The 12914-nt window shown below is 35.8% G+C and overlaps 1 protein-coding gene across 4 annotated transcripts in view; it reads right to left on the bottom strand.

The window, feature by feature from the left end:
- The window catches only part of igsf9ba (immunoglobulin superfamily, member 9Ba), a 119727-nt gene extending 107423 nt beyond the window's left edge, over positions 1 to 12304 (bottom strand). For all 4 annotated transcript variants that reach the window (XM_056473524.1, XM_056473527.1, XM_056473526.1 and 1 more), the window contains exon 1: positions 12034 to 12304. In XM_056473524.1, coding sequence (XP_056329499.1) covers positions 12034 to 12097 — 64 coding nt within the window. In that variant the 5' untranslated portion in view covers positions 12098 to 12304. The remainder of the gene's footprint in view (positions 1 to 12033) is intronic.
- Between the last annotated feature and the right edge of the window lie 610 nt (positions 12305 to 12914).

Here is a 12914-nt window from a genome sequence, read left to right as displayed (position 1 = left end):
CACAATCTGAGAGAATTGATGACTTGTCACCAATGACCTTGAAATATCTGGCATGCTAAATATCCCGATCTCTGAACTCGGCATAAGACCAAGGCAACACTGGGGAATTTATACAGAAGAGAACAAGTCGGGCAGTGAATTACTATGGAAACAAACAAGATGAGGGGTGTGGTCAATGAATGTCAATGGTAACTAATGAGAGAACTATGGAGACAAACAAGGCACAGAGCTGACAGAAATGGCACGTTACATATTATGTAAAAAGTGGCTAATTCATATGAATTTATATAATTTTATTGATCTTGTCATTCCCTCGATGAAGGTTATGTTTAAGGGTTAGGTTAGAGGCACACATTTTTACATCATACAAATGTATACAAATTAGCTAATTTTTTGCCAATACATAACATTTTCCTGTTAGATCTGGCTGGCAATTTGCATTTTTTTGCAATTGTAATGCTTTTTTATAAAAGTTCTCTCCCTCTTCTACAAGATTTCCAATGAAAACCTCTTGCTGTGCGTTCACCGTTGAGAGGAGTCCAGAGAACACAGTCCTGTAAACTTTGGTTCTGACCACAGTTGTTCCCAAGTGTTTGATTTTTGCGGTCACTAGATTTTCAGTTATTTACAATGTTTTCTTACAGGAACATACATCAAAAAAGGTACTGGCGAGTTACTGATGTGCATCAATGTTATATATATGTTGTTCTTTAAAAAAATGTTAATTACAATGACTTCAGAATTTTTCAGACATATGGACACATATTGGATAAGTGGAGCAAAGCCACACACAACAACAACAACTTAACTTCCATTGTTAAATGAATTTGATAATAAGTGTGCAGCATTTTCACGCTAGAAAGCACGTTTTATGCAGGAATGTAACTGATTTGATCAATGTAGTGAATTTTGACGCTTTTATCGGCAGAGAAGTAAATGCACAGTCACTCACTTGGGATCGATTAATGACTACGTTTACATGGACATAAGTAAACGAATTTTTTGCCTAATTTGAATAAGACAATAATATGATTAAGGTGTTTACATGAGTTGTTTTTTGAATGTTCCTCTCATGATCCAGTTTTACATGTTATAGTCTATAGATTGATTAACATCATTGCGTTACCATTGCTATCCAACATTTCCTCCGGAGTTTCATGTATTTGCTGGTGTTTCGTTTTTAATTTTCTGACTTTAACTGCAGTTCGGCAGTTTCACTTTCAGTAAGGAACATTTCATTAATGCCCCTGTGACAAACTGAGATATTGGATGCGAGAATGAAGTAAGGACTAGTCGAAGAGTGATGTTTTAATAGAATTTGAATGGATGGTTTTTTGCTGACTCGGTGTGTGCAAAGAATATTTATGGAATTTATGGAATATCCTGCCACAAAATGTGGCAATAAGTCCTACATGACGGTAGTAGTTTGATTAAGGTCTTTACATGTCTGTACTGCTCTTCAATAATGCGACTAAAATCGGAATACACCACCTGTCTTAATTCGATTTCTCTTTAGTTTGATTATGACTTTAATTGGATTAAGGTCATCAAAAATCACTGTTTACATAGTAGACTCTTAATCAGAGTATTGTCTTAATCATATTAAAATCAGAGTATTGGTGTCCATATAAATGTACATAGTGACAAAACTAAATGATCCATCAATTCAATCAATTCCCCATAGACAACGTCAAGTCCCGTCCTACATTTTCTTTTATTCAGAAGTTGTTTTATTCAGACACTGTGTACTTGTATTCAGACACTGTATACTCAGCCTCAACTTCCATATCATTTAGGCTTTAATACAATGTGGCAAAATTACATTAACCGCATTTCCTATGACACCGCGTAAAGGTTGAATTGAAAAAAATATTCGGACTATTATAAAAGTAATAGTGGCCTCTCCATGACTCCAGAACAACAGAAAAAGTTAGCAGATGAAATAAGAGACCTCTGGGACAACAGATGGCCGCTTTGCTCAATGGAAACACAAGCCGCCGTGACTGCAACAGGGTCGTAGGTGTCCATCTGATGGACCGCATCGCAAACTCATTGCCATGGCCCATCTGGAGGCTGGTCTCTCTGAACTTACCGATCTGTTCCGAGCCTCAACATGGATTTGATGCTACCGTATTCTAAAGATTTCCAACTAGGCACTAGTATTGAGTTGGACTGTGTATTGCATCTTGAGCAAAATTAGATAAATCAACAGTTCACTCAAGAGTATGTTTTCTTCCTGCTGGCACAATCACCACTTGAAAATTTATTTTAGCAACAAATTTATGCTCTGAAAAGAAAATGAATAATATAATATAATATAATATAATATAATATAACATAATATAATATAATATAATATAATATAACATAATATAATATAATATAATATAATATAATATAATATAATATAATATAATATAATATAATATAATATAATATAATATAATATAATACAATATAATATAATATTATATAATATAATATAGGGTGACACAGTGCCGCAGTAGGTAGAGCTGTCGCCTCACAGCAAGAAGGTCGCTGGTTCCAGCCTTGGCTGGGTCAGTTGGTGTTTCTGTGTGGAGTTTGGTACCCTTTTGGCAGTGGAACACAAGCCTGATAAAGGTGACCCATAGCGACCCATACAGTACCATACTGTATCACTCAGTAGAAACGGACCATAAGTTAAATTTTTATAACATCATAATATCTAAATACCAAAATTCAATCACAGACCACCAAACACACAGTTTTTAAGACACACAAGCAAAATGCCAAGTAACAGTTTCTTTAACTGACCCAAAAACTCCTTCAGACTGTCCCAAGCCACGCCACCTGGCACCATCTTTATCTAGACGACGGCCTAGAGAGAGTCTAACCTCGTAATTCACAGACCTCACATATAGAAGGAATGCAAACACAGGCAGGTACACACACACAAAATCTAAGATTGTGAAGAAGCCTGAAACGTTGAAACGGCGTTTGATTACAGTTACGCTTTAAAACTGATGACAGCAGAGGAAGAAATGCACCTTCTCAGCAGGAAATCCCATCTTGAGGAAAACAAAAGCAAAGGCCTCAGCATCTTTTTCCACATTACACCCAAGTACGATAAGATCAGAAGGCATGACGACACACCCACCATGCACGCAGAACAAAGCAAGGTATCTTCTTAATAAGACGTCACCTAAAATATGATGAATAATGAAGCCGGCGTACAAAACAGCGCCTCCACTGCGGAGATTCACCGCTACGCCTGAGAAAACAGGGGAGCCGAAGATAGTAAAGTGTCCCTGAGGGAGCGACAGAGATTCTTATGCTTGCTATCTCCTAAACACAAAGGCATCAGTGTAATATTTCACAAGAACAAGGCGCAAAGATATGTGGTGGAAAACTAGCACAATGCATATAGCAACAAAAAAGGCTAGCAAACTCATCACTGTATTAGCGCTGATTTTAATGAGAGTCTCTGTAGTCTACTGCAAAGAGCTCTTGAGATGTAGTGCATTGTGGAGTCCAGTAAGTCTGAGCGAGCTGCTGAATATTTCATGGCGGTGAGGGAAACGACACGAGCCCCAGCTGATGGAGGACTGGAAGGAGACAGACTGTAAGGTGAGACTGGGAGAGGATGTAGGCAGCGGTGTGGCATCGTGCCCAATTCTAGCTGGAGCTACTGTCTCAGCTCGGCCTAAAACAGCACTACATCTCAGCCCAGCCTCACAAGGGCTGACAGCAGCACTGTGCCTTCACTGATTGACCCGTACAAGCTGACAGTGGACACCTTTAGATGTTGCAAGGCTTTTTTTCCAACACTGTGGAAACGCTGCGGTGGACCAAGTAGGAAAATCAAGTCTTTAAGTAATAGTATGGGTACCTTTAAATTAGGGCTGCACAATATTGAAAAAACTGACATTGCTATTTTTCATTCACTGTGATTTACAGTTGCAATCAGAATTATTAGCCCCCCTTTTATTTATTTAGTTTTTTTAATATTTCCCAAATGATGTTTAACAGAACAAGGAAATTTTAACAGTATGTCTGATAATATTTTTTCTTCTGAAGAAAGTCCTATTTGTTTTATTTCAACTAGAATAAAAGCAGTTTCAATTTTTTTTTTACTATTTTAAGGTCAAAATTATTAGCCTCTTTAATAGGGCTGCACGATTAATCGAAAAAAGATCACGATCTCGATTCGACCCTACACACGATCTTAATTCAGATTTTCTACGATTCAGCCAATTATATTTTCAAGGTCAGGAGAGAATCAAGGCAGTCACACAAGTCTTCACAGGAACATGAACACCTTCCAGGGGCGTTAAAAGTGTCACATACTGTATTTATAAGGTATGATTCACCCAGAAATTTCATTTCTTTCTTCATGTAACGTTGATGAATTTGCAGCCGCAACATCACACGTGAGCTGACCACGGCCGCACGCCAATGAGGCTACTTTAGAGAACAGAACCTGCATAGGCTGTGAATAACACGTAATAAAATTGTAAATAACATTCAGTTTGAGCGATTGTTTGAGAGACGTGCTGAAAGAATGATTTTCTTGTGTGTGTGTTTTTTATCACAGTGACAGCAGCAATGAGCCGCACTAGGAAGTGAAAATGAAACTGGCCGCGCATCATTTAAATGATCATATCGCTTTTTAGTTATGATTACGACAAGCATTTGATATGTTTTTTTCTTTAATAGCTAACACATAGTGTTGTGCATGAAAATAAATGTTTTACAGTGTCAGTATAGCTACTCTAGCTTATATAATGTTGAATATAATGCAAGAAGAAATATGATAATGATAAATGTCTGAAACAAATGGTCTAATAATGTTGTCAATGACAAATGATAACCACATGTCTTAAACATAATAATTAAATTTTATAATTATGAATAGTTGTATTCAGATGTCATCATTTTACTGTGAATTAACAACCAGGACATTCAAGTCTGAAAGTCTGTTCAAGTCCACCATAATGACTGTACAAAATTTTGCATTTTAACCAACAGTAGAGCTACACATAGGCCTAGTATTATTATTGTTGTTTTACCATATTGTTACTTTAAGGTTCATTATTAAGGTTCTATCTCACATTTTTGTCTAAATTGAGTTATTGACATATTCTAATTAAATGACAACTTATTGTTTACATTTTAAGCCTTTTATATAAAAAAAATAAATAAAAATGTTACACACATACTGTTTGCTATATGGATTGCAAAAACTTTGAAGCTCAATATCTCAAAATCATTCAGAACACAGATAGAACCTTATCATTCCAAAGTGATGATATGTTTGAGAATTAACAATAATAATAGCCTACTCCTATTAACCTTTATTTTACATCTAAAGAATCGTGATCTTGATTTTAAGAAAAAAAAAATCATGATTCACATTTTAGCCAGAATCGTGCAGCCCTACTCTTTAAGCTATATATTTTTCGATAGTCTACAGAACAAACCATCATTATAGAATAACTTGCCTAATTACCCTAATTAACTAAAAAAATGGTCGTAACTTCCGGTTAATGCAGACTTTAAGTTCTTCTTTTCAATTATACTTGAGTCAAAGTTAAAGTGTACATGATCTTTTAATGTACTTAAATATAAAATTATGAAAAAAGAATGTAATGTATTGTGATTCATGGATGGAGTTTTTAACAACAGATGGCGCTCTAGGCTAGTTGTTATTCGTCAACTCTTAGTGAGCATGAAGGAGAGCACTTTTCAGTCATGGTAAAGTCTAGAAGGGAGACATCATCTATGGCCGAAAGTAACAATTATTTATGTCAATACAATGATACAATTACTGTACAACAGTAATTACTGTTTTTACATTACTGTGTGGGTGGGTTTAGGGTTGGGGTAGGGGTAGGCATTACTAAAATACAATTATTGGCTAATTTAATAGATAATATGAGTAATTATAATATGTGTAATTACTGTTTTTACATTGTTATGAGGGTTGGGTTTGGGGTTGAGGTAGGGGTAGATATTAATAAAATAAAATTAATAAGTAATTTGATAAATAATATAAATAATACTTTATCTAATTGCTGTTTATACAATACTCTGAGGGTTAGTTTTGGGGTAGGGGTAGATGCTAATATAATACAATTAATAGGTAATTTAATAAATAATACACATAATTTTATGTGAAGCTGCTTTGACACAATCTACATTGTATAAGCGCTATACAAATAAAGGTGAATTGAATTGAATAATTCTCGTTTACTTCTGGACGAACCTGCATTCCTGTTACCAACAATCTCATGTACTGTTAAGTGGTCAAATGTACTTGCACCATGGTTTTTATTCCACAGGATTCATGTAAACACAGATCACTATAACACTCTTGTAGTTCGCTCAAACCTTGTCATGAAATCATTGACTTTATTAATGATTGTTTTATATTCAAGTGGTATGTGTAACGATTGGCAGAGTGTGGCTGTTTGTGAAGCACACAGCACAATCTGGTGGCAAAAATTAAGCTCGGAATTGATTCAAGAGAAAATCCCAATGCATTCTGAAAATTTTCGAATTTTTTTTTTCTTCTGATTCGCAATGCATGAATTTATTGTCTAAGCCCTAGCATATAGCCTAGATTAAATGAGTAAAAACTACATTTTTACAATAAAAAAAATAAAAATAAAAAAATAAACATGAAACAGGACAAAATGTTTTAAGAATACAATGTAAATTGTTTTATATCATTTATGTGTTACATTTGGCAGCAATAAAGATGCAAATGTGACTAAATTGGTAGTCACTTTGCTGTCACTTTGGTAACTTGACTATTTACAGCAGATTTAGTTCACAAACAACTTACATTCATAACCTAAATTTATAGCTTATGAAAAGTCATAACCCTAACCCCAACCCTAATTTGTAACATTTTTATCTTATAATACGATTTGCTCAGCCCCAATGAGGGGTAGGCTTTGAAAAAATGTATGTAAAATAGTTATGTTTTCTTGTTAGATCGGGCTGAAGAACAAATTGTTTACAATGATTCTCACTAATAACAAGGGTTTTAAAAACTCTACATGAAGCCCTTAAACTTGTGCATTCATTCATTTTTCTTTGTTTCAGCCCCTGATTTATCTGGGGTTGCCATAGTTGAATGAACCACCAACTTAATCTCCAGTATGTGCCAAATCAAACATGTTGTGAGCTAAAAATATATATATATTACACCAAAAAAAACAAAACCTATACAAAAATAAATTGTTACTTACCTGAAAAATTACCTACAGGACCCACATTTACTAATATAGTGACCCACCCACAAGTAAGATTTAAAAAATTCTATAATCTCATCCATTTAACAATTCTGGATTTGTGTAGCTCGATTGGTTGAGTATTGTATTATTGTAGTGAAACAATCATGGGCTTGATCAGCCTGATCTCACGAGAAAACGTAAGTATTTTACGTTTTGACAGTTTAGTGGCTAATTCGTACGAATTCGTACAAGTTCAGTCATACGAAATGGTACGATTTTAAAAAGGAGGCGTGGCACCTAACCCCGCCCCTAAACCCAACCGTCATTGGAGGATGAGCAAATCATACTAAATTGTACGAATTAGATCGTACGAATTCGTACAAATTAGCCACTAAAAAAAAGTTACAAATTGCCGTGAGATTGTGTTGGCTTGATCCTAGAGGACACACACATTTAATATGCACATTGAATATAGACTGTAAATTGTGTTGCCAAACGTGTAAACATAAATTTTGTGAATTGAAAGCAGGAAAAATAGTGGGTAATTGCCATTTGATTAGCACTGACGTTCATCATTTCATGATGACACACGTAACATGACAATGCCATTATTTAATGCAAGCTAGAGGGTGCTAACATAACATAACACATAGTTTGCAACAAGCTGCTTACACAAACAGCCTATTTGGACATTTGTTGGTGGTGGAAATTGTATACAGCATCTAAAAAGCTATAATGATGTGCGATAATATTCTGTTTAATATAAGCATGTGCTGCAGCTTCCTCATTTACAGTCTGAAACCCGGGTAAATTCTGATTGGCTGTCTTTGTTTTTACTCTCAGCTAAAGAAACATATCATTCAGAAAATGATTCTAATATTATTCATACGTGTTATAATAGTTGTTGTGTTGAGATCCCTATTCTCACACAGTATAACTTTAAATATTCGTATTTAAAGCTACATCTGGAATTGCATGTTGTCTTGCACATATTTGCTCTTATTTTGCAAATCTTAAAAAATATATCTTCTGTATACAGTAAGAACATAGGAAGCATGAATGAAATTCAGACATCTACCACACTATTACTGTCACATCATCAGTATAGCATCACTTCTTTATCAATCAAAACTCCTCTCCCATGGCCTCATGACATAGCAAACTGTCCATTTAAAGCAAATCCCTCTATCTCATTGCAAGTACCGGTAGTATGTTTATCCTTGTACTTTTCGCCAACTGTTTTTCCAATACTATGACTTCGGGCTATATTAAACATATTCAGGCTCAGAATTTACATAAAGTAATTGTCCTTGATATGAATGGCCTTAAAACAGGATATCATTGATGTCAGTTTTCCAGACCCTCAAGTATCTTAAAATTATTTTAAAGCAGGGTTAGTTCAGGTTTTAAAATGCTATGTGTTGTGATTCCTAAAAAATGGTATTACTATTAGACAAGTCACCATCTGTGACTGACTCTTGAGCAACTGGATGTCATGTTATCCTCCTTGGGATTTCAGATCATAACCCAGGATCTTAGAAAGTTGTCAGTTTTCACTCTCGCTGATCTGGGGCAAGTGGCTGCGCCCAACGGTCAGAAGACTGCAGGTCAGACAAATACTGCTTGGCAAGGTAAGGGGGAAGGGAGCTTTGCCAGAGGTGTCCATTACCGACAATCTGCAAACTGTGCCAGGAGCTGCTCTTCACAGCTTTATTAAGACTGAGACTGTCGCTGGCCTTGCTTATTGTAATGCTTTGTGTCTATCGCGGTCACTATGAGTTGGCTTTTTACCATTCTATTACCATCACCTGACTCTCCTATCTAATGTTTTGTAGTTTAAATGTATCATTTCCGATGTTGTGTGGTTTAATACTCTTTTAAAGGTTGTAATGAGGCTCAAATCTACTCACGGGAGTCTTTAAGGATCACTAGGGCCAATAAAATTTAACACAGAGATTGTAAATTCAGATACCTTTTAATATACTCCAGTGTGTACATTATTTTAATGTTCTGATATCAAAAGTTGATGTTATTTAAATAACCTTCCTCACATAGACCTAAAGAACTTCATTGGTCTGATTAGATCCTTTTTTATTGTGAATTGTCTGCTTTTGTTGCAGTTTCTAATCTCTTCCGACATCTCGTGAGACTCGAATGCACTTCTCGCTGTCTCAAATAAATCATTGTTATTGAATTTTTGAAATTTGCTCTCAAATATGAAACTGATATTCTCTCTATATTTTATTTTACAAAAAGCTGTTAGACAGACCCAAGAAACTCTGCCACATTGGGCAGCGGTATAATTTTGTCAATCAGAGAAATTCAAAGCGATGAGTGGTGCTCTTATCAAGTCCTAATTTATGCCACTTGTACACTAACATTGTCTCATTACAGTGTGCTTGACGCTCCCTAAACGACAGCTTCAAAATGGCTGATGGTGGATTTGGGAGGAAGGAAACAGACTGTGAGTGTTATTTCACAGAGTACATCAAATTGAAGGCAGAAAGCTTTCAAACAAGCATAGGCCTTGGGATTTTCCCTGTTATTTTTTACAGCAACTAATCAGTGACTTTAATCAGTGCACTTGCAAGGTGTTGGCATCAGGACCTAAATTTACACTTACCAAGATCCAAATTATATATACTGTATATATATATATATATATATATATATATATATATATATATATATATATATATATATATATATATATATATATATATATATATATATATATATATATATATATATATATATATATATATATATATATATATATATATATATATTCCCAGCATGCACACAACATCATAAGACATTAATATTAGGTTAGATTTAGGTCACGATGCCAGGTGACCAAAATTCAAAGTCTTGTCAGCGTCTAAGGACAACGTAATTTTGATGACCAATAACAATGTCAAATTACGTTGGTATTTGGTTGATTTTAGGTTGTGTTGGAATGTGACCAAAATCCAACATCTGATAGATGTCATAGTGGTAATGTCCACACAACATCAAGGTGTAACATGATTAGACATTGATATTTGGTTGATATTAGATTGATTTTATGTTGAACATTGGACATTGGACATTGACGTCTGCCTGACATTGGGTTCTGATGTCAACTTGATTTTCATTTCCAAACAAAATCCAACGCCCCATGACATTGGGGTGCATTGGGGCACAACATCAATATGTTGACATCCTGTGCCTGCAGGGTTATTACAAACTTGGGAAGATGTTCGGTGCATGTTGTATTTTCAAATGAGGTAGGGTTTGTAGGTCATTTCTTGTGATTTTTTTTTTCTTTTTCAGGGCCTTAGTTCACAAGAAAATGACATACACAAACTTCTTTTTTGTGAGTGCTGTAAGTCTGAGTGTCATTTGAAAATACAACATGCTTTGAAAATCTTCCAAGTTTGTAATAAGATATAAATCAGCTAACAAAAGATAAGTTTCCTTGCAGTTTTCTAGCAAAATAAAAGAATAATGATTCAATATTTGAAAACAAGATTAAAAACAAACAAACAATAATAATTTACAAATAAATTATTAATAATAACAAACAACACATAATTTATTTTAACCTCAGTTGTGCTTTTTATATGAAACTTTACCATTCAACAGTACTATAATGATAAGTATTTAATATTACTATTCATTATTAGGTTTTCGTTTGTATAACATCTTAGTAAATATTTTAATTCACAGGCAGGTGCTGGCAAAACTTTTGTTTTATGGGTGCTTTGTTTTACATTATGATACAAATATGATGTACTTTATTAATTTGACAATATGACAAAATTAAGGTATGATAATTTACTCTTTATTTATAAAGGCGGTTGTGTGATAAGCCTCAGTAAATTGCACATTTAATTCCACTTTTAAATATTTCCAATTACAAACTGAACTTCGTGATTTAAACGACTGTATGTTTAATAAGACAATCACTGTACTCCACCAGTTTCCCCTTCAATTAAAGGAGGAAATAGCTCCTCCCGTGGGCCAAAGACGGAAATGCAAGGTTAAGTCAGTCCATTCGTCAACAAATAACAGCTCCAAATATAAGAATTATATTCGAGAAAGGGGATTTTATCAATAAAGGGAACAAAGCCAGCTAACGAAAGCATCCTACACACGGTGGCCTCCGAAAAACACACGACCGTTTGTGTTGAAGCTATGCAATCGTGCATTTATCAACATAATACACAAATGTGAGCATATACATCCCTGTGTAAACAGGCACGACGGACTGTAGTATCCCAGACAATCGCAGCATGTCTCCATTCAGTGCCGCACGCCCCTTTTCGACACAAACTGCAATTCTGGACAGTCTCATCAATGATCTACCGTCTCGAATCCCGCAATACATCATGGATGTTCAAAGCATAAACGCTTTTTATGGCACACAAAAATCATTTGTCATCAAAGGAGCATCAATCGATTGCAATAGCGACCAACACACGCCTTCAATTGTCTCGCTCGTGCACTAATATGAGATGATGCAAATACTAGCAGGTGCAATAACACATTGTCAAGTGGATGCATTTGATGTTGAAGAAAATTACATTAGTGACATTAATGTTCATAAGCACGCTAAAGCATGGCGCTAGTAAGGCAAAAAAAATCACGGGTTAAATCTCAACAATCGCCGATACTCTGATTAAAACGTATGCATTGATGTGTGTGCGTGTGTGTGTGCCTGTGTGTGTGTGTTTGTGAATATAAAGCATCTTCTAAACGCGTAAATAAAATGCGCGTCTATCCAAGCAGTCTGATGCAGAATTAAAAATACTGCACTTCAACTCACCTTGAGCTGCCGTTCCTCGGGTGCTGAAAACACTTGCTATCAAAGTGGCCACATACCAAATCATAGTACTATTGCCAACCAGGAATAATAGCTCAAAGTGCCCCTTTCAATAAATCTTTCATATTCAGCTTCCTCCGTTTCCAGACTGATACCCTGCTTATATCATATCCTGTGCTCTCCTCTCTCTGCGTTTTCCTTCATTTTTTGTACCCCTCTGCCCGTCCTTCCTATGGCATCCTCCTCCCCCGAAGAGACAGAGCACCTGCACCAGCGCCTTTATGGAAGACGGAGATGTTCCGAAGTGCAAAGTGAAACCAAGTGCGGGAATGTAGCCATTGGGTCCGCCCCTGCGGCTCTCTGATTGGATCATGCCGAGCGCTTTGGGGCGTGTATTGGTTAATCATCCGCCCCCTGGTAGTAAAATGGCATGGCAGATGCTCTTATTCAAGGTGAGTTGGAGTGTGCTGGTGTAGTACAACTGCTGCAGTATCATGCGCATTAACAGAAACCAAAGTCCGCACCTCTTTGGATCTTCTTCTCTATTGTGTGGCTTTCTGAACGGAACATGTGTTGTTCTTGATCTGAGGGGAGATGGGCGACAATGTCGTGGTGGTGGGTTTTTATTCAGCTTTGATTTGTGCCGTTTGAAATTCAGTCTTCTGCGAACTTCCCTTCACGTTTCCTCAGGCATGACATTTTGATTCTGATGGAGAGAGTGCATCAGTGGTGCGCACACAGAGAGAGAGAGAGAGAGAGAGAGAGAGAGAGAGAGAGAGAGAGAGAGAGAGAGAGAGACTAAACTAAAGGGTGTGGCAATAAGTATCATCATTGTTTAAGATGTGTGCAGTGACTTTAAATTAGCTTTTTATTCATTTATCTGT

The sequence above is a fragment of the Danio aesculapii genome, chromosome 15 (genome assembly GCF_903798145.1).
Source record: "Danio aesculapii chromosome 15, fDanAes4.1, whole genome shotgun sequence".
NCBI lineage: Eukaryota > Metazoa > Chordata > Actinopteri > Cypriniformes > Danionidae > Danio > Danio aesculapii.
This window is presented reverse-complemented; position numbering and strand designations above follow the sequence as displayed.